The sequence below is a fragment of the Myxocyprinus asiaticus genome, chromosome 30 (assembly GCF_019703515.2).
Source record: "Myxocyprinus asiaticus isolate MX2 ecotype Aquarium Trade chromosome 30, UBuf_Myxa_2, whole genome shotgun sequence".
Taxonomy (NCBI): Eukaryota; Metazoa; Chordata; class Actinopteri; order Cypriniformes; family Catostomidae; genus Myxocyprinus; species Myxocyprinus asiaticus.
In genome coordinates, this window is record NC_059373.1 from 18,473,910 (window position 1) to 18,501,672 (window position 27,763).

The following is a 27,763-nucleotide window of genomic DNA, read 5'->3' on the forward strand; positions in this document are numbered from 1 at the left end:
TTTGCTCAAGACTGTAACATCATACAAGCAAATGGCATAAAACACACTTTTCATGTTTTGTTTACCAAAATATGTATCCTTAAAAAAACAGGCCACTCGCTCTGTACCTTGTAATTGCTTGAATTGACCCATCCCGTCAACTCGTCTATGGTTTTATCCAGGCGCGGTTTGTCCTGCTCCACGTCCCAGGATCGTTGGGGGTCACTCAGGTAGTCTATGAGATCCGGGCCGACCTGCAGCCTCCGGGTCACGTCCTTCTGCAAAACTTGCTGATAAAAATAGTCCATGTTGTCATTGTCCTCCATCGGGACGCTTTGTGGTTAGTCCTCCAGTTGCAGAGAAACAATAACAGTCGCTGAATTACTGTCAAGAGTCGCGTCAACAACACAAGAAAACTGAAACGTGCACAAAGAGGAAGTCCAATACTGCGTTTAAAGAAACTCGAGTTTCTGATCTTTGAAAACTAAGATTACAGGACGTTAAAGTATGAGTTCAGTGCATTAAAGATGAAGTGACAGGAAATAAACAACTTAGTGAAAGTTTCCAGGGCCGAATATGTTTAATAGTTATTATTCCTCGAACAAAAAGCATGAGAAATGTGAGCGACCAGAGAGACACAAAAGGGAATAACGGTGATCCACGGCGGTACGCGTATAAAAACAGTGGAAATGTGTCCGTGAGAGTGCAGCAAGCAGTCTCGGTAAACAGTGCTAGCTTGAAGCCTTTATGGTCGAGTATCCTGGGGCCTGCCGCCGGGGCTCTCTTCTCTCCTGGCCTCCATTGCAGAAAAGCCCGCTTCACGCCGGAGCTGGAAAGCGCGCTAAACGCTGCGCTACTCTCGAAGCGCTCGTGTTTACACTTTTATCCAAAAATAATCCGGAGTGTGACAGCTTCCTTAAAGCCCAGGACTCTCCTGTTAATCGCGGCTGCTGAACCGCCGGTGTCCGATACCACAGTACTGGAGTGTTGAATAGCAAACGATCCCGAACAAGAGTGATTCGGCCGAGGCTTGGAGGTCCTTCAACGCCGCACAGATGTCCAGCATGCTGCCTGAATGAAAATATGTGCGTTATCAGAACCCCTCTACGAAGGGAGCGACCTTCAATGTTAGCAAAACATAGCGTGACGCGGTGGAACGATGGCGAAGAGACCAGAGGCCGTTTATTTTGAATGGATGTTAATGGGGGAGATGCTTCAGAACGCCGAATAAACTGCTTTTTAGATGAAATATCACACCACTTAAGGAACTGAATACATCCGATAATCTTCAACATGTTTTATACTAAACGAGTGAACTCTATGTGGAGTTTACTACGATAAAATTCATGTTTTATAAGAGAAGTCAGGAACCATTTTGCGACAAGTAGTTGACAGTTTACGGCTCTCCCCGTGCATACATATGGTATCCGCAAATTGTGACTTACTGTCGTAACACGCTAGTTGACCGTTACGCTCTCTCCTATGGAAAGCTGAGGTACTTTTAGAAGTATAAAAGAATCTCTGGCATTACTGTAGGATGAGACTTCTTATTAATAAGACGCTGTGTGATACTATCAGGAGAGATACATATTTTTTTATTATTATAAAAACAAATTGTTGTTATTATTATTATTAATATTATTATTATTATTATTGGTGGTGGTAGTAATGTTATCAAAAGAATCCAGTTCCTACTTCAACGAGAATATGATATTCTGATGCTGACTGATGCTGTTCAAGTATGTTTACATTTCTCTTCATTATTCTTCGTGATTAATTACCGTAAATTAATTACCGGACTGAGTAATAGATATTATGAATGATTTATTTAAAACTGTTTCAGAGATGTCTCTTCTCTTTTTTTTTTTTTTTTTTTTTTGCATTTATCAGCACCAAGCAAATTATAGCTGAATAATGTACGTTTGTATCTTAATGACAAACTGTATTGATTGAGTTCTAGCACAAGCTGTTTTAGATGCTTGGTCCTTCGTCTCCGTCTCCCCCTAGTGGCATTTATTTGTCAAACTCAAACGTGAGTGCTCCTTTACACTCATATGCACCGATCAGCCACAACATTAAAACCACCTGCCTAATATTTTGCAGGTCCCACTCGTGCCGCCAAAACAGCACCAACCCGCATCTCAGAATAGCATTCTGAGATGATATTCTTCTCACCACAATTGTACAGAGTGGTTATCTGAGTTACCGTAGACTTTGTCAGTTCAAACCAGTCTGACCATTCTCTGTTGACCTCTCTCATGAAAAAGGCGTTTCCGTCTGCAGAACTGCCTCTCACTGGATGTTTTTGTTTGTTTCTGGCACCATTCGGAGTAAATTCTAAAGAAAGTGTTGTGTGTGAAAATCCCAGAAGATCAGCAGTTACAGAAATACTCAAACAAGCCCGCCTGACATCAACAATCATGCCATAGTCTAAATCACTGAGATCAAAAATTTTTCCCCCATTCTGATGGTTGATGTGAACATTAACTGAAGCTCCTGACCCATATCTGCATGATTTTATGCACTGCAGCCACGCAATTGGCTAATTAGATCATCGCATGGATGATCGTTGGTGACAGATGGGCTGATTTGAGTATTTCTGTGACTGCTGATCTGCTGGGATTTTCACGCACAACAGTATCAAGAATTTACTCAGAATGGTGTAGAAAAGCATCTCAGAATGCTATTCTGAGATGCGGGTTGGTGCTGTTTTGGCGGCACGAGGGGGACCTACACAATATTAGGCAGGTGGTTTTAATGTTGTGGCTGATTGGTGTATCTACTCCTATTGCTTTTGCGCATTGGCTACAGGGTGCAAAACACAAGGAAATTAGCAAAGCACGTAAAAGCTGAAAAAACAACAACGAAATTAAGCCATAACACAACAGCAAAGCCTAAACACAATGGAAATACGTCACAAGACAACAGAAAAGCAAAAACACAATGGAAATAAAACACAACACAACCAAACTATGCCACAACACAACAGAAATAAACCACAACACAACAAAATTAAGCCATAAAAAATTGCTTAAAAATATTTATTTTCTGTTAATTTGATTGTCGCATCTTATTTCCATTGTGTTGTGGCTTAATTTCTTTGTGCTGTGGTTTATTTCCATTATGTTTTCAACTTTTGTTTGCTTTGCTTATTTTATTTTGTTTATTGTGTTTTGCATACTATTTCATAAATTATATGCACTGCTGTATGTGATGCAGTATGCACTAGTATATGCATAAATACTTCAGATATGTGGTGCATACTATATTGTGAATATTCTAAATTACCTACTACATGGAGTACACTACTGACTAGTATAAAGTACTCAGCACAGCATAATTATCACTTTGCTCAGAACACAAATTGAGATACATTCTACAAATTGTTTCAGCCTGCTATTTTTATTCCAATAGTAAAATAGTAAAAAGAACTTCAGTGCAGTTTGACATTTTTGTTAGGAGCTTGTAGTGCAGCTAACTACTTTATCAAACGAGTAGTTTGAGTGTAGCTTACTTTAAATTATCAGCAGCTTGTAGCTTGTCAAGCTAAATTTTAAAAGTATATATTGTAAATAGGCAGACATATACATACATATCTAAAGGACACATGTTAAAGAATCAAGAAAGACAACAACATACAGATACCAACAGAACTAAATGACATCACCGTGTCTTATTTTTTAAGTCCTGGTCAAGTAGATTAGTATAAATCATGAAGAGATCAGAAATGCTAGCTGGAGAAAATGATGTACTATTAAAACCACCAAGCCGCATTTATTCGTTTCGATAATGAAAGGTTTGGAATCATAAGAACCAATCCAGAATGTGACACACTGTTCATAACTTTTATTTAAAGAAATGTCACATTAACAACCAGAACACAAGGACATTCAGGTAACTTGTTTCATCTTTGTCAAAAATATCAGAGAGAAGGGGAACCGATCAACTGTTAAAGAGCAATTCAAAACAAACGTCACTTTCTGTAACAGGTTTAGTATTGCCTTCCAAAGCGACATGGTCGATATAAGGAATATTGGAATCACTGGTGTATGCATTGACAGTAAATGATGTAGTACTTCATCATAATCAGATCTAATGGTAAAAACCAACTAAACAGGGAATACAAGAGAAAAGAAATGTGAAGAACTACACCGCAGCCCTGAGTCAAGCATTTCTGTGGCTGTAATTCCATCCCTCCCCCAACTGCAAAATCAAAGGCACTCACAACGAAAAAGCATTTATATTGATTAGATGATCCACCCAGCAGCTGTTTTCATCAGCATGACTCAACATGTATTTAAAGAAATATGCAGCATTCTTAAAGGGATAGTTCACCCAAAAATTAAAATTTACTCACCCTCATGCTATCCCAGAAGTGTATGACTTTCTTTCTTCTGCTGAACACAAAGATTTTTAGAAGAATATCCTCACAATTGCTTCTCACAATGCAAGTGATTTGGTACCAAAACTTTGAAGCTCCAAATGCAAATAAAGGCAGCATACAAGTAATCTATAAGACTCCAGTGGTTAAATCCATGACTTCTTAAGCAATATGATAGGTGTGGGTGAGAAACATTTCAATATTTAAGTCCTTTTTTACTATAAATTCTCCTCCTTGCCCAGTAGGTGGCGATATGCAAGAAGAATACAAATTGCCAAAAACAAAACAAAAAGAATGTTAAAGTGTCAGTGAGAGTGGAGATTTATAGTAAAAAAAGACAAATATTAAACTGTTTCTCACCCACACCTATCACCTATTGCTTCTGAAGACAAGGATTAAACCACTGAAGTCGTATGGATTACTTTTCTGCTGCCTTTATGTGCTTTTTGGAGCTTCAGAGTTCTGGCCACCATTCACTTGCATTGAAAGCACCAACAGAGTTGAAATATTCTTCTAAAAATCTTTATTTGTGTTCTGCAGAAGAAAGAAAGTCATGCACATCTGGGATGGCATGAAGGTGAGCAAATGATGATAGAATTTTCAATTTTAGGTGAACTAATCCCTGTAAACCCCGTTGAACATAAGTTTTATGCATCCGATGGTATACTTTAAATTATATCATGATTGCATTGTTAAAAATGGCCATTTTTGCCTGATTCTTATTGTTAATTTTTGTGTAACATTATGCTGAGATCACATCTATAAGCTCGATGACATGTAATTGGCAGTGAATATAAAGAAGTGAGGATACAGGGGCTTCTCTCTAGAACCAGGGACATTGCCATGAGAATACTATTGAGACTGTTGCCTAGGAAATGCCTGAATAAGGAGTGTTCTGGATCCTGTCACACACCACAGTTACATACGCCTGGGCTTTCAATATTGCACTGAAACATTGTGAAAGTCAAATGTTAATCTATCCCATATGACCCCCCGTCCCCCCACCCCCACCCTCACTTACCCTTAGTTAATGAATATTGTCTAAATTTGAACATTCACATCAATTATGATGTTAAATTAACTCCGCACTGGAGCGAAATCAACTGGCATGCACAATCTCAGTCTTTCTCAATCTCTCATCCCCTCACTCGCTCACTTGATTTCAATTGCAAATGTTGTTTTTCTCTCTCAAAATGAGTGTGAGCACTAACAGAAAATAAAAACCATTTTACTTCAGTTTTAATACGGGTTGATTTTGTTGTAGTGTTATGTTTTGTTTTCTCTGTTTAAACATTCTCACACACACGCAAACCAGACGAAACGCTCAAACGTCCTGCTCCCAGGTTTGAGAAAGTCACATGATCAAAGAGCGGTAGGAGTATCCTACAAAACTCCAAAGGGTTTTCTGTTTTTGCTATCGGTTCTCATCTTGAGAGAATGCATTCCTATTGGTTGAGGAAGAGGAGCAGGACCTAAACACTGTGTAGCTGTCATTACGGCATTAAACATGCCTCAAAGTTCTTTGTGTATTCATTCCATATTCTGTAGTTCCATAATGCTTTAATTACTTCCTCAGATTTGTTTTCTATATATCCAAATATGAAATATTTTACATGGTAGCTCCTTGATTTTCTTCTTGTATATCCAGTAGGTTGTATTGTATGTACGTAGTATTTATAGGTCACGTTGCATTGTATTTATTTTGCGTAACTTGTTCAGGTCCATCCTGCTGCCAGGCAACCGCTCAGCGAACAAGCCATGCCTCCCATAGCCACATCCCCACACAGAGTCTCATAGTGGTGTGGAGCCGGGGCAGGGCGGAGTTTAGAGGTTGACTGACAGCTTGACTTTCTATGGCATCTCTCAGAGGCTCCTCCTGTCAGAGTATGACACAGCATCGGCAGAGACGCTGGCCACTTCCATGCACTGAGGGAGGGGGTGTGACTGGGGCAAAGTAGGCATGGACTTTGATATCAGGAAGGTGAGCCTACAGAAGAAATAAAAACAGCAGAATGGCAGAAAATGCAGCATTTGACATCATAACACCTAACAAAGCATGATACAACTGCTTTCCAGCGACAAGTAATACTTCTGTCTTTGGAGAAATCTCCAAAAGAGTTGGTCAAGATAACACGCAAATAACATTTGAAATCAGCAATTAAATCTGACAACAATCATTTGATAAACTGTGCTTCTTTAGCTCAGATCATAACAAAAAATAACACTATTTTTCAGGCTGGAAACATGGAAGAGATTTATTGCTTGCCATCTGGTTAGGATACAGTGCAACTAGTCACACCGTCATGTGTTCAGTAAAACAAAGAAACAGGTGTACAGTGTGGGTATCCACCAAACTTTAATGGAAGCACAGCAAACAGATATTGTACATTTTAATTTTGCAAATAAATCCGGATCATTTTAGTCTGTATATGGTCATTACAGTTTAGACTATGTGTGGTAGTTGTGATGTGGTCTAGCTATTGTGTTTCACAGACCCGAATGCGTTTGATGCCCGCGCGGGTGACCTGCTGGCAGTCATAGAGCTCAATGCGTTCCAGACGCTGGCAACTTTTGAGATGTTCCAGTGTGATGTCTGTGATCAAGGGGCAGTTGTCCAACTCCACGACCTGCAGACGCTCGTGACCACACACACTGCTGCTCAGGTGTCTGATTCCATCATCTGTTATCAACTCACAGTGAGACAGGCTCTAGAACACACACACACACACACACACACAGCAAGGTACGAATATAAAAAAAGTGAGTCACACAGGAAACAAATGTACACTGGTGGCCAAAAGTTTGGAATAATGTACAGATTTTGCTCTTATGGAAAGATATTGGTACTTTTATTCACCAAAGTGGCATTCAACTGATCACAATGTATAGTCAGGATATTAATAATGTGAAAAATTACTATTACAATTTGAAAAACAAATTCAGAACTTCTTAAACTACTTCAAAGAGTTATCATCAAAAAAATCCTCCACATTTGGAGGATCCATCATGTCAGTTGTCCAGATACTCAGGTGACATTTCACCTCACGCTTCCTGAAGCACATGCCATAGATGTGGCTGTCTTGTCGGTCACTTCTCACACACCTTACAGTCTAATTGATCCCTCAAAAGCTCAATGGGGTTAAGATCCATAACACTCTTTTCTAATTATCTGTTGTCCAATGTCTGTGTTTCTTTGCCCAATCTAACATTTTCTTTTTGTTTTTCTGTTTCAAAAGTGGCTTTTTCTTTACAATTTTTCCCATAAGGCCTGCACCCCTGAGTCTTCTCTTTACTGTTGTACATGAAACTGGTGTTGAGCGGGGAGAATTCAATGAAGCTGTCAGCTGAGGACATGTGAGGTGTCTATTTCTCAAACTAGAGTCTCTGATGTACTTATCCTCTTTAGTTGTACATCTGGCCTTCCACATCTCTTTCTGTCCTTGTTAGAGCCAGTTGCTCTTTGTCTTTGAAGACTGTAGTGTACACCTTTGTATGAAATCTTCCATTTTTTAGCAATTTCAAGCATTATATAGCCTTCATTCCTCAAAACAATGATTAACTGATGAGTTTCTAGAGAAAGCTGTTTCTTTTTTGCCATTTTTGACCTAATATTGACCTTAAGACATGCCAGTCTATTGCATACTGTGGCAACTCAAAAACAAACACAAAGACAATGTTAAGCTTCATTTAACGAACCAAATAGCTTTCAGCTGTGTTTGATATAATGGCAAGTGATTTTCTAGAACCAAATTAGAAATTTAGCATGATTACTCAAGGATAAGGTGTTGGAGTGATGGCTGCTGGAAATGGGGCCTGTCTAGATTTCATCAAAAATGACTTTTTTCAAATAGTGATGGTGCTGTTTTTTTACATCAGTAATATCCTGACTATACTTTGTGATCAGTTGAATGCCACTTTAGTGAATTAAAGTACCATTTTCCTACCGAAACAGCAAAATCTTTACATTATTCCAAACTTTTGGCCACCAGTGTATGTGCTCTATAATTTCTTTATAGAGAGCCGCAAATAACAAGCATGGGAGGAATACTCCCACACACATTTTCTTGAACTTTCTTGGCACTCACCAGCGCCTGCAGCCGAGGGCAGTGGATTGAGAGCTGAACTAGAGTGTTATCAGTCACCTAAATTGGTTGCACAAACACAGAAAATTTAAATTAGCATTCCTACATACCAGGATAAGAAGCTGTAAGGAAACAGCAATAAAAAGGAAAACACTCAAATAACCTTTAAAACTGCACAAATGATACCCAACATTTTGTTTTATTATTATGCATTCGGTCTCAGACATTTGGCTCATTGGTCACTTCCACCTGAGAGAGCCCCTCCCTGGTTTTGTATTGAACAGGAAGTTCTTGCCCCTATTTCACCATTGTAAAGCCTTTCTATCAAACTAACCGGAGAAGTTATACCCCGTTATCTCGCATTTGCTCTCGGTATGGACAAAAGTGTCCAAAGTGTTTAATTCAGACATTTATTTAAATGTTGCCTCGAGCATATGGCAGAACCCCAAATTATGTATTAATAAATCCCCTTTCTGTTCGTCAGAGTGGATTGTGAAGGAGGTTAATACACTCTGTGACCTATATGAGAATGGAGTGTTGAGATCCTTTGAAAATATGGACATTTTAGGATTCCCAGATCTCAGTTTTTTAGGTATTTACAGCTGCGCCACCTGCTCTGTACTGTTTTAAGGAGTAGCATACACCCGCCTAAAGTGGCAGATACTCTGGGAGAGGTGATTACTGCTTTTTGGAAAAGGTTGTGAGGCATCAGTATATTACTCCCTGTGGTTTAGAACTAGGATTCTAAAACATGTCAAGTCTGCATCTAGAGATGCAAGAATGTAACAGCATTATTGATAAACTGATATTTCAGATGTTAGTTGGCAATTTTGAGATTATCAACATCGCCGAAAACTGCTTCACTTGGCAATTAACAGACGTGGTAGTTCACTCGTAACGGTTACAAAATCTACCAACAGCTGCATTATATTGGTCATCTGTATTATTATATCTAAATATCTGACACTGGAAAAAAAAAAAACAGATGACCACTATACCAAATTCTAAATTTTAAATGTACATTATACAGTAGATGTAAATATTACGCATAATACACTCAAATGCAGCAAGAACTACACCATGAAGAATTAAAAAACAAAACAATACAAATCTACATCCTCTTGCATTTGCAAATTATTTCAGAATTCCTCAAATAAAATGGCTCAAATAGAATAAAATGGGTCAAAGCTAATGACTAGGCAATATACACCAAATAACAGCTTTTCCTCCATGAAAGGCTTAAAACTCACCAAAATACATTCCTCTAAATCCATCTTCTCCAGATCATGACAATTCTAAAACAGAAGGTATAGTTTGTTTAAGATCAACAAGAATCGTGCTATCTCAGAGATGTCTTATAATCTCTGATTCAAGCAGAGTTTAAGAACACAAAGCATGCTCTCCAAAACGCATGTGTTTTGGGGTGTTTGTGCGATTACTCACCCTGGCTAGAACAGTGAAACCAGCATCGGTCACATGTGAGCAGCGAGCAGCCTCTAGGATCCTGAGGAAAACACACACAATGTGAATGAATGACTCTGTGTTGTGTGTGACCGCGTGTGCTTGTCTGCGTACAGATGAAGAAGGCTTTACTTGAGCTGTTGGCAGTTGAGGCCGAGTGCGGTCAGGGAGGCGTCTGTAATGTTGCTGCAGCCAGACACACACACCATCTGTAGTTTGTGACAGCCCCGGCACAAACTCACAAAGCCATCGTCTGTGATTTGCTGCAAGACGGATAAACCATCTTAGTGTAATATCTAGTTTGTATGTAGAATTGCATTTCTTGGATTCTTCTGATTTCTCTTTTTTTCAGCATACCAGGGTATATATGTAACGTTTTTATACCACATGATACAAAATGAAATATTATCAAATGGATAGATCCGACTCGAAATTCTGATCAGATGAGCCGCATTTGAAGCTGTAGTAAAATTACTTTAAACGCTCACATGTGATCGCACATTCAATATTAATTTGCCAAGTTGCTACATTGCTTAGCAACTACAAATGGCCTATAGTTAGACTAATGAAAAATATTTCTTGGTGATAGAATTGTTTATTCTGATAATCATTAATAATACATAACTGTTAGTGGGCCTGAGTAGCTCAGCGAGTATTGATGCTGACTACCACCCCTGAAGTCGTGATTCCAGCCAGGTCTCCTTAGCAACCAAATTGGCCTGGTTGTTAGGGAGGGTAGAGTCACATGGAGTAACCTCCTTGTGGTCGTGATTAGTGGTTCTCGCTCTCAATGGGGCACATGGTAAATTATGCAAGGATCGTGGAGAGTAGCATGAGCCTCCACATGCTGTGAGTCTCTGCAGTGTCATGCACAGCGAGCCACATGTAAAGATGCGTGGATTGACTGTCTCAGAAGCAGAGGCAACTGAGACTTGTCCTCCACCACCCGGACTGAAGTGAGTAACCGCGCCACCACGAGGACCTACTAAGTAGTGGGAATTGGGCATTCCAAATTGGGAGAAAAGGGGGATAAAAAAATAAATAAAATAAAAGAAAACATAATAATACATAACTGTTTATTGACCATTGGTGTCTTTGATCATAGCCGCTTTTTTAGAAAAGCAATAATGTGCTCAAGTCTTTGTGTCACAGTGATTTTATCGCAGATAAGTGGGTTTAAGAGCAACTCTTATGCATGTTAAAATTACTATAATGCTAATGCATGGCCTCTCATGGCTTATAGACTGCAACAGTCAGCTTTCCAGAGGTATAAATCCCACTAATTTTCTCCAAAGGCAAATTGCAAAGCTACCGTGAGCTCAGAGATTGTTCATTAATGGTACACGCTTCTATCAAAACTATCAGTCCACATTATTTTAACTTCATTGTTTGAAAATCATGTTTAATCGCTGAGGCTCCGATAAAGAACTACATTTTCCATGATCCAGCAGAGAAAGATCCACCAATAAGAGAATAACAGCCAACAAAGCATGCCAAACAAACTCTGAAGCAACCACCCACTCCCATGACTTACTGTGAATGATGCAATCAAGTCAGTGACTCTACACTCTCAAACTACTAGTATGTTTGCAAATATCTGAATATTTGCAATGCAATTAAAATGTATTGTTTCTATACCTAAAATCTTTAGGTACAACTTTAAATTAATAGTTTTACATTTTTCCATCTCTTTTAATTCAACTATGTCATAATGCTTCATGGGATTGTTGTTCAAACCCTCATTAAAGACGGTACATATACAGTCTAGTACCACTGTCAATTTGTCAGATTTTTAAATACCTTTTTGCTTCAAATGAGGGCTGGGAAATCGAACGCATTAATTTCTGCGATTAATAGGTTTTGTTAACGCATTAAAAATAATTATGCAATTAATGCTATATCTGTTTTAACTAATGTTTTTCCCCACTTTCTGTGGCTAAAATCAGCATATATAAATTTCCAGGAGGTACACGCTTGACTCAACTGCACACCCTAGCACAGAAACTGATTGTGTAAAGCAGTGCACACTTATTAATTACGCGGAACGCATCTCCCGGGCATGATAATGATGGGAACGTATTTTCTGTACAGAGAATGGAGACTTTACACGCAGTTGGTGAACCAGGCCTGGGAGTGATACGGGCAAGCTGCTGTATCTCTTTGCATCACTCAAAAACACTTTCTCACTGTCATCTGAACTAGTGTCAAAACCAAAACTGTGCGAATGAGACTCGGCGTGTACGCGATAGAGACTAAAGTACCTAGCCGTTCAACAAGCTGCAGCCAGGTATACTTGTACAGACTGAACGACAGCCAGAGAAAAATATATTAAACTTCAGCAAATCAAACTTCAGCATTCAGTATGTTTTATATTTGTATGTATAATGTCTAAAAATGCATTGGCAATGTACACTTAAGTTTCTCTTTCCAATAAAGTTTGATATGGATTGAATCTTACTGACTGATCCTATTAATAAAAAAAGTCGACTCGAAAACGGCTAAAGTTTTTGCCCAACTTTGAATTACAGTATGTTAACTGATTTTATGGCATGTACTATACATATACTTGTATTAAAGATTTATATCTGTAAAAATGTGTCTAATTAACTGTATCCACAAAAAACTTAACATTTTAACATGTACATATTTAAATATTTAAAATAAATGACGACTAACCAATTTCTTTATTTACAATTTCTCTAAATAGTTCTTTGAGACAAAGTATAAAGTAAATACTGTATATTTATGATTATATTTTTTTAATGTTTGTTGTAATGTATCTTGTACCATGATTAATCACGATTAATCATAGAAAAATGTTTGACTGGTAAACAAATAAAATAAAATAAAAAATCGATTCACAGCCCTACTTCAAATCAAAGTTTAGAATGGTGTGACTCACCTCAGAGCTGGATGGTTTGGTTCATTGTTTAGAACTTTTTTATGAGGATTTTATGAAATCCCTATGGAAGAAATGAATGGGAATAATACTTCCAGAACTGAGATGGCTAAAAAATTGTGGGCGGCCACTGTTGCGCTCAGTTGCTTTATTATAACACTGATAGTTCCGATTTTATATTCTGATTGGATTAACCATGTTCCAAGCTGTTGTGAAATGTTGCTACATTGCTTGGCAACCTCAACTACGTCAGGCTACTGATCTATCGCACTTGGAAGAACTAGTTGTGCATAAAAACAACCCTTACCCGTGGTAAAATCACTGTAATGCTCAGCCTCTCATGGCTTATTGCTTTATTTAAACCCAGTAAAGCAAAGATTGGAGTCTTACTGTGCAGGATTGCATGTTGATTGTCATGAGCACAGGACAGTGCTTTTGAAGGTGCTTCAGTGCAGTATCATCGAGCTGAAATGACACTTTGCACAGTTACTTAAACTTGATAAGTGCTTTTTCAATTTCCATGTTCAAGTAACATAAGTGTTTTGTGTGTGAGTGTGTGTGTACTTGTGTGCAGCCTCTCAGGAACAGTGCTCTGAGGCCTGCGCATCCACGGCTGAGAGCCTCAATGCCATCACTCGAGATCTGATCACACCAGGACAGGTTCAGATTCTCCAACATCCGGGAGCCCTCACTAGCACACAGACAGAGCCAATTACAACCATGATGCAACCAAACAATGTCATCAAAAACAGAAAATAACCCAAATACCTCTGCAATATTCTGCCCTACAAGGCGTGGCAGGATATAAACATAACATACACTAATCTACCAAAATTTAGTAATTTAACCCTTAAATGCATGGGCTTTTCACCAAACATTATTACATATTCAGGTCTTTACCGACCCGGCACATATATCTATCACAAATGCATCTAAAAATTGCCCAGAAGTCAATTAGAAAATAATAGAATATATTCTGATATATTTTAATGTTTTATTTTTCATATATCAAAGAGATGATGCAATAAATATATAACAGGATCTCTTAACTTTCACACTAAAATTTCATGAGATGCAACTGGCTATCAAACACACACCGAGCTACACATTACACTTACGCTACACATAAGCTACACATGTATTTTCTCAGGCACTTTCTGAGTCTAAACAGACACACAACTTACAGTACATTTCAGTAGTACACCCAAATGACAATAGCTTCATCATACAATGAATGTATTGTACTTGATATAGTTTACTTCCACATTGCTTCTTTGTCAAATACCAATGTCAAAAGAAAATCAAGTCAATCAATGAAACATAAGCATCACAGAAATACAGGCTGCTCTGGAAAAAGATGGTGTGGTTGTTTCAAGGAGCACAATACGACGATACTTGAACAAAAATGAGCTGCATGGTCGAGTTGCCAGAAAGAAGCCAATGCCACAAAAAAGCCCGGTTACAATATGCCCGACAACACCTTGACACGCCTCACAGCTTCTGGCACACTGTAATTTGGAGTGACGAGACCATAATAGAGCTTTATGGTCACAACCATAAGCGCTATGTTTGGAGAGGGGTTTTCCAGAGCAGCCTGTATTTCTCCTGAGGTTACCTGTGGGTTTTTCTTTGTATCTCGAACAATTCTTCTGGCAGTTGTGGCTGAAATCTTTCTTGGTCTACCTGACCTTGGCTTGGTATCAAGAGTTCCGAATTTTCCACTTCTTAATAAGTGATTGAACAGTACTGACTGGCATTTTCAAGGCTTTGGATATCTTTTTATATCATTTTCCAGCTTTATAAAGTTCCATTACCTTGTTACACAGGTCTTTTGACAGCCCTTTTCTGCTCCCCATGGCTCAGTATCTAGCCTGCTCAGTGCATCCACGTTAGAGCTAACAAACTCATTGACTATTTATACACAGACACTAATTGCAATTTAAAAAGCCACAGGTGTGGGAAATTAACCTTAATTGCCATTTAAACCTGTGTGTGTCACCTTGTGTGTCTGTAACAAGGCCAAACATTCAAGGGTATGTAAACTTTTGATCAGGGCTGTTTGGGTGATTTCTGTTATCATTATGATTTAAAAAGGAGCCAAACAACTATGTGATAATAAATGGCTTCATATGATCACTATCCTTAAATAAAAGACCATTTTTTTTGCATGATCAGTCATATTTTCAAAACCAATGCCAAAATTTCTGCCAGGGTATGCAAACTTTTGAACACAACTGTGTGTGTGTGTGTGTGTGTATATATATATATATATAGACACACACACACACACACACACTACCGGTCAAAAGTTTTGAAACACTCATTCTTTATTATAATTTTTTTTCTTCACATTTTAGAATAATAGTAAAGTCATCAAAACTGTGGAATAACATAAATGGTACTATGGGAATTATGTTGTGACTAAACAAAATCCAAAATAAATCAAATCTGTGTTATATTTTAGCATCTTCAAAGTAGTCACCCTTTTCCTAGAATTTGCAGACATGTACTCTTGACATTTTCCCAACCAACTTCTTGAGGTATCACTCTGGGATACTTTTTAAACAGTATTGAAGGAGTTCCCATCTATGTTGGGCACTTATTGGCTGCTTTTCTTTATTATTTTGTCCAAGTCATCCATTTCAAAAACTTTTTTTTTATTATTACATTTTAGTTTTATAATGAAATAAATATGGTGGCACAATTATAACATTTCAGTCACGTGTTTCAAAATTTTTGACCAGTAGAGTGTGTGTGTGTGTGTGTGTGTATATATATATACAGGTGCATCTCAATAAATTAGAATGTCGTGGAAAAGTTCATTTATTTCAGTAATTCAACTCAAATTGTGAAACTCGTGTATTAAATAAATTCAATGCACACAGACTGAAGTAGTTTAAGTCTTTGGTTCTTTTAATTGTGATGATTTTGGCTCACATTTAACAAAAACCCACCAATTCACTATCTCAAAAAATTAGAATACATCATAAGACCAATAAAAAAAAAAAAAAAAAACATTTTTAGTGAATTGTTGGCCTTCTGGAAAGTATGTTCATTTACTGTATATGTACTCAATACTTGGTAGAGGCTCCTTTTGCTTTAATTACTGCCTCAATTCGGCGTGGCATGGAGGTGATCAGTTTGTGGCACTGCTGAGGTGGTATGGAAGCCCAGGTTTCTTTGACAGTGGCTTTCAGCTCATCTGCATTTATTGGTCTCTTGTTTCTCATTTTCCTCTTGACAATACCCCATAGAGTCTCTATGGGGTTCAGGTCTGGTGAGTTTGCTGGCCAGTCAAGCACACCAACACCATGGTCATTTAACCAACTTTTGGTGCTTTTGGCAGTGTGGGCAGGTGCCAAATCCTGCTGGAAAATGAAATCAGCATCTTTAAAAAGCTGGTCAGCAGAAGGAAGCATGAAGTGCTCCAAAATGTCTTGGTAAACGGTGCAGTGACTTTGGTTTTCAAAAAACACAATGGACCAACACCAGCAGATGACATTGCACCCCAAATCATCACAGACTGTGGAAACTTAACACTGGACTTCAAGCAACTTGGGCTATGAGCTTCTCCACCCTTCCTCCAGACTCTAGGACCTTGGTTTCCAAATGAAATACAAAACTTGCTCTCATCTGAAAAGAGGACTTTGGACCACTGGGCAACAGTCCAGTTCTTCTTCTCCTTAGCCCAGGTAAGATGCCTCTGACGTTGTCTGTGGTCCAGGAGTGGCTTAACAAGAGGAATACGACAACTGTAGCCAAATTCCTTGACACGTCTGTGTGTGGTGGCTCTTGATGCCTTGACCCCAGCCTCAGTCCATTCCTTGTGAAGTTCACCCAAATTCTTGAATCGATTTTGCTTGACAATCCTCATAAGGCTGCGGTTCTCTCGGTTGGTTGTGCATCTTTTTCTTCCACACTTTTTCCTTCCACTCAACTTTCTGTTAACATGCTTGGATACAGCACTCTGTGAACAGCCAGCTTCTTTGGCAATGAATGTTTGTGGCTTACCCTCCTTGTGAAGGGTGTCAATGATTGTCTTCTGGACAACTGTCAGATCAGCAGTCTTCCCCATGATTGTGTAGCCTAGTGAACCAAACTGAGAGACCATTTTGAAGGCTCAGGAAACCTTTGCAGGTGTTTTGAGTTGATTAGCTGATTGGCATGTCACCATATTCTAATTTTTTGAGATAGTGAATTGGTGGGTTTTTGTTAAATGTGAGCCAAAATCATCACAATTAAAAGAACCAAAGACTTAAACTACTTCAGTCTGTGTGCACTGAATTTATTTAATACACGAGTTTGACAATTTGAGTTGAATTACTGAAATAAATGAACTTTTCCACGACATTCTAATTTATTGAGATGCACCTGTATATATATATAAAAAAATTGTAAATTATTTAGCTTCTACATAAAAGCAATTGATACAGCCTTGGTGTTTCCTTTAGTTTTCGCTTATTTGACATAAATTAATTAAAAAAGAAAACTAGTACAACAGCATCTTTTTACTGTAATATACAGTAGTGTGTATATATATATTTGAAATAATCATAAAACATTTATTTATGGAAGCGCCAAAAAAGCAACACTATTACATATCCCGCGTCTTTAATGACCATATACAATTTTGGTAATTAAGCAGTTATATATATATATATATATATATATGCAATTTCGCCTTTTTTATTACACTATTCAGAAGAGAAATGTTGAGAAATACTAAAAAGGAAAAAAACTGATGAAGTACATGGGGTAGGATGAGGTTCTAGGTCACTTAAGGTATGCATTAAAAGGTTAAAGACAAATAAATTCATACCTTAAAAAAACATGCAAAATGAATACCCATTACAGTTAAAAAACAAAAAACAAAAAAAGATTACTGTTATATATATATATATATATATATATATATATATATATATATATATATATATATATATATATATATATATCTCAGTTGAAGTCAGAAGTTTACATACACCTTAGCCAAATACATTTAAACTCAGTTTTTCACAATTCCTGACATTAATCGTAGAAAACATTCCCTGTCTTATGTCAATTAGGATCACTATTTTATTTTAAGAATGTGAAATGTCAGAATAATAGTAGAGAGAATTATTTATTTCAGCTTTTATTTCTTTCATCACATTCCCAGTGGGTCAGACGTTTACATACAATTTGATAGTATTTGGCAGCATTACCTTTACATTGTTTAAATTTGGTAAAACTTTTTTGGTAGCCTTCCACAAGCTTCTCACAATAAGTTGCTGGAATTTTGGCCCATTCCTCCAGATAGAACTGGTGTAACTGATTCAGGATTGTAGGCCTCCTTGCTTGCACACGCTTTTTCAGTTCTGCCTACAAATTTTCTATCAGATTGAGATCAGGGCTTTGTGATGGCCACTCCAATACCTTGACTTTGTTGTCCTTAAGCCATTTTGCCACAACTTTGGAGGTATGCTTGGGGTCATGGTCCATTTAGAAGACCCATTTGCGACCGAGCTTTATCTTCATGGCTGATGTCTTGAGATGTTGCTTCAATATATCCACGTAATTTTCCTTCCTTATGATGCCATCTATTTTGTGAAGTCCCTCCTGCAGCAAAGCAACCCCACAACATGATGCTGCCACCCCCATGCTTCACGGTTGGGATGGTGTTCTTCGGCTTGCAAGCCTCACCCTTTTTCCTTCGAAACATAACGATGGTCAGTATGGCCAAAAATTAACATTTTTGTTTCATCAAACCTGAGGACATTTCTCCAAAAAGTAAGATCTTTGTCCCCATGTGCACTTTTAAACTGTAGTCTGGCTTTTTTATGGTGGTTTTGGAGCAGTGGCTTCTTCCTTGCTGAGCAGCCTTTTAGGTTATGTCGATATAGGACTTGTTTTACTGTGGATATAGATACTTGTCTACCTGTTTCCTCCAGCATCTTCACAAGGTCCTTTGCTGTTGTTCTGGGATTGATTTGCACTTCTCGCCCCAAACTACGTTCATCTCTAGGAGACAAAATGCTTCTCCTTCCTGAGCAGTATGAAAAAATGATTTTTAATGACTTCGGCTTAAGTGTATGTACACTTCTGACTTCAACTGTGTGTGTGTGTGTATATATATATACGGCAGAAGGTACCACGTTCATCTGTACAAACAATAGTACGCAAGTATAAACACCATAGGACCTCGCAGCCATCATATCGCTCAGGAAAGAGACGCATTAGGGGGTCACGTGACGCCATGCAAGAAGCAGATGTGTGAGCGACAAGCTCTGCGCACTTTGCTAAATTTTTTATTATTTTCATGTTATAATCTGGTGAAATTTGATACACCCAGTTACACATTTGCTCTTTGAGGCAAAACATGGCAAAGAAGTCAAAATCCTCAGGCTCTGGAGACATTGAAAGACACTTACGTGTTCAGGATGAAAGCCCCGACAGGCCTACAGACCGGGGACTCGATTTGGATGGCGCGGCGGGAGAGGTGATCCAGCATCAGTTGTCCAACATGTCGGTGATGCTGACGAAGGTTCTTGCTGACTTGGAGGATCTCGCTGTAATACGACGATCAATCACGGCAATGGAAATAAAATTCTCTGAGTTAGTTACAAGAGTGACTGATGTTGAGAGACGAATCGATTGTCTAGAATCTTTGGAGAGGGAATTAACCGCTAATCCCCCCACGACCAAAGTTGATTTGGAACATTACCTTGAAAAGCTTGAAGATCTTGAGAATAGAAGCCGCAGGAATAACGTTCGACTTGTTGGAATTCCGGTGCATGAGGAGGGCAGAAATAAGGTGAAATTACTAGATGAGCTTTTCCCGAGTCTGCTCGACATAACAGGTCATAAACTGGAATTCAAGCGAGCTCACAGAGTCCAAGCTCACAGATTTGCTGAGGGAGAAAGGCCCCGATCAATCCTGGCCAAATTTCTGAGATCATCCGATAAAGATCTTGTGTTGCGCCAGGCGAGGAGCAAAGGGAAGCTTTCTTGGAAGAACCATAATATTTTCTTGTTCCCGGACTTTGCGAGTTCGACAAGAGAGAAATGCGATCGGTTCAAGGAATGTAAGAAAGTCTTACATCAGCGAAAGATCACTTTTGCTCTGATGTTTCCGGCCAAACTGAGAATAGAAACAAAGGATGGTCGCAAAGTATTTACATGTCCAAAACAGGCAATATCTTTTATAGAATCAATGGGTGAGTAAACCATTGGGTGTTTCTCATGTGAGTGGGTCGACTCGCTGTACTTACTCTGGCTTTTGAGGAAGCTGGGCGTCATTTTGATTTCTTTTTTCTTTTTGCGTTGGCTCCGCTGAGCGGCTGGAGTTTGTTTTGTGAATAACATTTTTTCTTAAAGAAACTTTTGCATTGACGAAACATTACTTTTGCATTGAAGTTCCCGGCCAGTTTGAGAGTGGACACTACGGATGACCGCAAAATATCTACATGCTCACACAAAGGATGTCTTTTATAAAGTTGACGGATTGTGTAAATCATGGTATATACTTTTATGTGGCCTCCAAGTGAATTGACTCGACCATCCGGGGAACCGGGATGCCGGTTTTGTTTCTTTTTGTATTGGTTCCGCCTAGCGGCTGGAGCTTGTTCTATTGAATAACACTCCTTTGGAACAGCTGTGGATTAATCTGTTCATTCTTCGTGCTTATTCCTCCTGCTGGCTGGAGTTTGTTTTGTTGAGTATTTTTACAGGACATTGGAATGATTATGTCATCCGCTGAACTCATAACAGCTGGCTCACTGAACATTCGTTTGTCTGTCCGAGGAATCTGAACGGTTTTATATCAGTTGGAATTTGTTTTGTGGAAGATCACACCTTTGAGACAGTTCTGTGAATGAATCTAAATGTTCTTTGTGTTCATTCTTCCTATTGGCTGGGGTTTATTTTACGAAGTATTTTCTGTTTTGTAATTTTGCCTCACAAATTTGTGAGGCAAAATTGAGCAATCCGATGGCCAAGTTGTCGTGGGGGCTCGTGGCTGTTCATGGACCTTTTGAGTTTAGAGGGACTGTTGCCGGTTGTCGCTTTTGTGCGTGGGGTTAATGCGCACGTTTTTCTTTTTGCTGTTTGTTTTGTTCGGGGGGAAGTTCGGGGTTTGATTGTTTCACTAATGGGGAATTTGGTCTGTATAATTTTGTTTTTGACACGCAATTTATTTTTTCTACAATATCAAAATGTCAAATGTTAATGAGTGGATTCTCTCTCCACATGAAATGTAAGTGGGTTGGGGCACCCCATAAAAAGAAGGAAGGTTATTACTTTTCTTAAACTTAAGAAATATGATATAGTGTTTCTTCAAGAAACGCATCTTTCCCCGCAGGAAGCTGAAAAATTTGGGAAGATATGGGGTGGACATGCTTTCTTTAGTGCTGGCTCAAGTAAGAGCAAGGGAGTCATTATATTGATTAATAAACATCTACAATTCAAATGTCTCAAACAGACTAAAGATAAATTAGGTAGAGTCATTATTGTTTTAGCTGGAATTCAAGGGCAAAGGTTGATTTTGGCTAATATTTACACAGCTAACGCTGATGATCAGGGCTTTTTTATAGATCTTGAAGGGATGCTGCAAACCGCTGGCATCCCTCATGATATAATATTGGGAGGAGACTTTAATCTTTTGATGGACTCAGTCCTTGATCATAGTGAAGCAAAAGTGTGTAAACCCCCTAGAGCAACATTGACGCTTCACAGGATGTGTAAAAATCTTGGTCTTACAGATATTTGGAGACTTTTGGACCAATCTGGTAGCGACTATACATTATTTTCATCAGTCCATAAGATTTATTCTAGAATAGGTTTTTTTTATATCCAAATCACTCATTTCATCTGTTGTTGATTGGAAATATCTTAGTCTCAGATCACGCCCTGGTGAGTTTAGAGGTGTTGCCATATACAGAGAAAAATAAATCATATAGTTGGCGCCTTAATATGTCCCTTTTTCAAAATCCTGATTTCCAACAAATGTTAAAGGCTGAACTGGTCCTCAGTATCCTCTGTGGGAGTGGCTTGGGAGGCACTTAAGGCGGTTCTTAGGGGTCGGATCATACATTATGCCTCATTCACCAAAATATCCAAAGCACAAGAATTTGGAGTTGGAAGGAAATATTAAAAGTGCCGAGGCAGAGCTGAAGTGCCGTATGTCATCTGTTGGCCTCAGAGAATTGACCCGATTGAAATATAGATATAATACTATTTTGTCGCGGAAAGTGGAGTTTTGGTTATTCGGGGCAAGACACATCTTTTGGCTAGATATATAAAGCAGAGAGAGTCTTTTTCTACCATTCCCTCGGTGAAATCTGCGGGTGGTGAAATATTTATCTCGGCCATTGATATTAATAATGCTTTTAAAGAATTCTACTTTGATCTCTATAGTTTCACGTCTTCGTCTACTGATGAAGATATTAGAAACTTTGTGGAACCATTAGATCTTCCTAAACTGACGACTGAGCAAAAAAATTATCTTGATTCTGAGATAACCTTGGAGGAGCTTGATGAGGTAAATAAGGCCTTGCCTACAGGCAAGGCTCCGGGGCCTGACGGCTTTTCCTCTGAATTTTCAAATCTTTTGCTACAGAATTGGCTCCACTTTTGTCAGAAGTTTATACAGAATCATTAAAGAATGGAAAGCTTCCGCCAACCATGACACAAGCCCGGATCAGTCTGATTCTTAAAAAGGACAAAGATCCAAGCGAGTGTAAAAGTTACCGCCCAATTTCCCTGATCCAGTTAGATGTAAAAATTTTGTAAACATTCTGGCTAATCGATTAAGTAAAGATATATGGTAGAATGGGATTATCTTTAAGTTTTTGGAAATATATGGATTCGTAAATAATTTTATTGAATGGATTAAGTTACTTTATAGACACCCTGTAGCAGCGGTACAAACAAACGGATTAATTTCAGGTTATTTTACTCTGGATAGGGGCACCCGGCAGGGTTGCCCTCTTTCCCCATTATTGTTCTGTCTTGCCCTGGAACCATTAGCAGCCGCGATAAGAAAGGAGGATGATTTTCCAGGGGTGACGGCAGGAGGTATGGTGCATAAGATTCTGCTTTATGCAGATGATATTTTATTATTTGTCTCTGAACCTACTAGATCTATGCTTTGCCTCCACAGAATTATTAACTCCTTTTCCAAGTTCTCAGGATACAAAGTATATTGGTCTAAATCCGAAACTTTGGCTTTGACAGCGTACTGTCCAGTAACGGCCTTCCAGCAGCCCAAACAGGGAATTAAGTATTTGGGAATTTTATTCACAGCAAATTTGACATTTGGCTCATTGGTCGCTTCCACCTGAGAGAGCCCCTCCCTGGTTTTGTATTGAAAAGGAAGTTCATGCCCCTATCTCGCCACTGCAAAGCCTTTCGATTAAGCTAGCTGGAGAGGTTAAATTGCACCCCGTTATTTTGCATTTGCACTCGATATGGACAAAAGTGTCCAAAGTGTTTAATTCTGATATTTATTTAAACGTAGCCTCGAGCATATGGCTGAACCCTAAACGATGTATTAATAAGTCCCCTTTCTGTTGGTCAGAGTGGATTGTGAGGGGGGTTTATACACTTGGTGACCTATATGAGAGTGGAGTATTGAGACCTTTTGAAAATTTGGTTCAACATTTTGGCATTCCCAGATCTCAGTTTTATAAGTATTTACAGCTGCGCCACCTACTCTGCACTGTTTTTGGGAGTGGCACGCCCCCCCCCCCTCCTTTGGGAATTATGTCGTGACTAAACAAAATCCAAAATAAATCAAATCTGTGTTATATTTTAGCATCTTCAAAGTAGTCACCCTTTGCCTAGAATTTGCAGACATGTACTCTTGACATTTTCTCAACCAACTTCTTGAGGTATCACCCTGGGATGCTTTTTCAACAGTACTGAAGGAGTTCCCATCTATGTTAGGCACTTATTGGCTGCTTTCCTTTATTATTTAGTCCAAGTCATCAATTTCAAAAACTTTTTTTTATTTTTTTTTTATTACATTTTAGTTTTGTAATGAAATAAATTAATATGGTGGCACAATTATATATTTGTCTACAAAACTAATTTCAAACATTTAAGCATACGTCTTCAGATCAAACGATCTTTAAGATCATGAGAAACATTTCAGTCAAGTGTTTCAAAACTTTTGACCGGTAGTGTGTGTGTGTGTATATATAAAAAATTATTTTTTTTTTTTTTTTTTTTTATTTCACCTTTTTTTATTACATTATTCAGAATAGAATATTAAGTACATCAGGTAGGATGAGGTTCTAGGTCACTAAAGATCCGTGGTATGCATTAAAGGGTTAAAGACAAATAAATTAATACCTTAAAAAAACATGCAAAATGAATACCCATTATAGTAAAAAAAAAAAATAATAATTTAAAAAACCTTAGAGTACTGTTTACTTTTTAAGATGCACTTATATTTTAAATTCATACCATGGTGTTAAGTTGTGGGAACAAACACCCATGATCAAAAAAGGTAACAACGAGTTCATAATTGTTCCTAAGTCTCTGTTTAAATATTCACTCTTAGAATTTCCTGTTCCACCAGCTTATACAGTATAATCTACTACAACGGTGTAAAAGACTGTGGTTTTATTTAAGAACACTTTCAATCATTAACAAAGTCACCTTCTTGACACAATAAAATCAGAGCTACGGCTTATGGATCCCCTGAACTCCCTTATCTCTCACATGTTATCTAATTAAACAACTGAGAACTATGAAGTTAAGAGATTCAAATTAATCTGACATTGAATTAAGCAATGAATACATGGACAACAAGTAATGGATAGCAGACATCCAAGGCAGAGCAGCAGAAACTGGGCTTTGCTTGAGTACTCCCTGATTTAATCTTAAATCCCACGGAATGGTTTAAAATAAGCAACAGCTGTCAGGCATGATAGACTCCTGATGCCCAGACTTAAGTATATTGCCGGTTAACCCAAACACTTGATAAATGATTCATTAGGCAAAAGAATCAACCAGCCATGGTTTTGACCCCCTAGTCCTTATAACTGCCACTCACCTTAAGGCCTTAAGTGCATGATTGGTGATAGACACGCAAGAGGTCAGGTCAAGGTGACGGAGCTTGGAGCAGAACTTGCTAAGGCTGATGCAGGTGGAATCAGTGATCTTGGTGCAGCCGTTGAGGTTCAGATGCTCAATGTTGCGACAGTTCTGAGCAAAGGTCCTGTCAATCAAATAAAACCTCACAGCTGTCAATAATGTTCAACACAAACACTACAAGCTATAGCAACATTGTAAACATGGACATGGCCTCAACCAGGACCATGGGGAGAGAAAACATCAAACAATAAAACAAAAATCTGTATGTAAAATCTGAGTCTTATTGATTAAATCTGTATGTAAACATAAATAGAACTGAAATCATATTTTATACTTGAAGATGAATTGCAGGAACTATGCAACTTTACAATGCATTTTAATTAGCAAGTATTGCAAAAAGTAGTACAGCTCACTTCATGGAGGCATCGCCCACACTGAGGCAGCCCCTTAGACTGAGCTGCCTCAAAAACCCTCCACATCGCTTTGAGATGTTCTCCACCACTCGACCCTATAAGAGAGAGAAATACAGAAAGAGCTCAGGCACAGAGGATCAGGGATAATGTTATAGTCTATGGATTCAGTAGACACTCTTTACAAACTTGCTCTTTTCACCTCAATATCTGTCTGAAAGTTGAAGAGATCAATCTTCTGCCAGTTGCTTCCATCTAACGCGAGAACATTCCATGCCTTTTCATCCACAGAGAAAGGGGGAATGATTAAGTATTGTTAGAAAAATACCTTTAAGAGTTAGTTCACCCAAAAGTGAAAATTCTCTCATTTACTTACCCTCATGCCATCCCAGATGTGTATGACTTTCATTCTTCTGCAGAACACAAATGAAGATTTTTAGAAGAATATCTCAGCTCTTTTAGTCCATTCAATGCAACTGAATGGTGACCAGAACTTTGAAGCTCCAAAAAGCACATAAAGGCAGCATACAAGTAATCCATACGACTTCAGTGGTTGAATCCATGTCTTCTGAAGCTATATGAATTGTCAGTGAAAAACAGATCACCATTTAAGTCCTTTTTTACTATAAATATCCACTTTCACCAGCCCTCCTAAGTGCTCTTTTCTCCTGAGTTCTTCTTTTGTTTTTGTATATTCGCATTCTTCGTGCATTTCGCCACCTACTGGGCAGGGAGGAGAATTTATAGTAAACAAGGACTTAAATATTGATCTGTTTCTCACCCACACCTATCATATCCTTTCTAAAGATATGGATTTAACCACTAGAGTCTTATTGATTACTTTTATGCAGCCTTCATGTGTTTTTTGAGCTTCAAAGTTCTGGTCACCATTCACTTGCATACAGATCTGAAACATTCTTCGAAAAACATTTTATTTTGTGTTCTGCAGAAGAAAGCCCATCTGGAGTGGCATGGGGGTGAGTAAATGATGAGAGAATTTTCATTTTTGTGAGAAATATCCCTTTAATAGTAGTCTGTTTAGTTTATTTTAATTGAATAAGCAGTTGAACATACCTTGGATACTTGAGCACACCTACACAATGTAACAACATCCAGGTAGGAGAAAATCCTAAGGAAGGAATGAAGGAAGGATGGAAAGATGGATGGATAATGAAGGTTATTACAATGCAATCTGCCATATATTGCAATAAGTGCATCTGATCACACATTATTGTGACTGACTCACCTGAGCAGAAGCTCTTTGGGAAGTTTTTTGTTGATTGGGGCCTCATCACTGTTTGAGAACACCTGGAAAATATGAAATCAAAGAGATGCTTTCTTATGGCATCGGTTATGCCGGTACACAGCTAATAAGCTCAGTGTTGTTTCAGACACGCCTTGGCCTGGTCCAACTTTACATTTGACACTTATACAAGAGGGGCGAATAGGGAGTGTCTGCAACAGTGACTAAATGAGCCTTCATTAGATAACCCTGTTAGATTATGACACATTCTCAAGCCCTCGCAGTCAAGATACGTAAGCAAGCCTATCAGCTTGATATAAACTCCACGAGCAGCAGCCAACTCCAACGTTAAACGGATTCAGGCGCAGCGCCCGTTGCTGACACGGTCAGCTGGTGCCGTTGTGTTAGGACGGGATTACCCTTGACGAACAAAAGCCTCAACACGGCACGTAAAAATAGAGCCGTGCTCGGTCCAAAACACACAGTCCCTTCCAGACATACACGCACGCGCACCCACCAACACAAACACACACACACTCAAATGCACAAAGATGCGCTTCAACACACTGTCATCCCTCAGACAAGCCTGCCACCGCCCGTTTTCGTTTGCTCGGACAAACTATAACAGCTAAACTCCCATGTCCACGGTTCACTCGATATGGTTTACCTCAAATCTGCTCTTGGTGATGCCGTTCATGTCTGTTGCAGTGTCAACAATAAAGACAGTCCGGCGACGCGAGCGCTGCGCACAGCGACGTTTGGTCGTTTTGTCAGCGTTGGTGATCAAACTATCACGGGACAGAAGCGCAGGTGTAACGAGTGACTTGCTAGCGGTTCGTGTCTGTGCTGGTAACCGGAGAAATCCCGGGCTGGCCGCCGTCCGTGCGCTCCGCTTTGAACCATCACACAGCCAAAATAACAATAATAACATGGACGGAGCAGACTGCTACTGCTCTAACCTCACTTCCGCCTCGCGAGCAGCCTCTCTGACTACATTTCCGTTCAAGCGCAAATTCCTGCCTGAAGTGTGTGTGCTTAATCTTCAAACGACACCAATAAAATTTAAGGGGTGTCTGGCATGTTATCTTAAAATACTCTCCTCTTATTTAGCACTTGGGTGAAGATGCACTCTTGAGCTTTCAAGGGCCCAAAAGAGTGGCTGATGTGACGTCACTTTTGCGGGAAAAACACGCGTGGTGGATTTGTTTTGATAATGGTGACGCGTCGATT

General features: G+C 38.8%; 2 protein-coding genes across 27 annotated transcripts in view; both read right to left on the reverse strand.

The window, feature by feature from the left end:
• LOC127421299 (CLIP-associating protein 2-like) overlaps positions 1 to 1,020 on the reverse strand; it is a 76,443-nt gene extending 75,423 nt beyond the window's left edge. For all 26 annotated transcript variants that reach the window (XM_051664242.1, XM_051664266.1, XM_051664238.1 and 23 more), the window contains exon 1: positions 108 to 1,020. In XM_051664242.1, coding sequence (XP_051520202.1) covers positions 108 to 305 — 198 coding nt within the window. In that variant the 5' untranslated portion in view covers positions 306 to 1,020. The remainder of the gene's footprint in view (positions 1 to 107) is intronic.
• Positions 1,021 to 3,380: 2,360 nt separating this feature from the next.
• On the reverse strand, positions 3,381 to 27,611 carry LOC127421325 (F-box/LRR-repeat protein 2-like). The gene is made up of 14 exons (XM_051664329.1): positions 27,201 to 27,611; positions 26,537 to 26,598; positions 26,365 to 26,419; positions 25,493 to 25,567; positions 25,294 to 25,388; positions 24,840 to 25,004; positions 13,367 to 13,493; positions 13,193 to 13,267; positions 10,036 to 10,166; positions 9,886 to 9,946; positions 9,693 to 9,737; positions 8,446 to 8,502; positions 6,856 to 7,068; positions 3,381 to 6,347 (listed from the first exon to the last, which is right to left on the reverse strand). Exons 1-14 carry the CDS (start codon positions 27,462 to 27,464, stop codon positions 6,240 to 6,242), a joined length of 1,533 nt encoding a protein of 510 aa, XP_051520289.1. The 5' UTR covers positions 27,465 to 27,611; the 3' UTR covers positions 3,381 to 6,239.
• Positions 27,612 to 27,763: the final 152 nt, after the last annotated feature.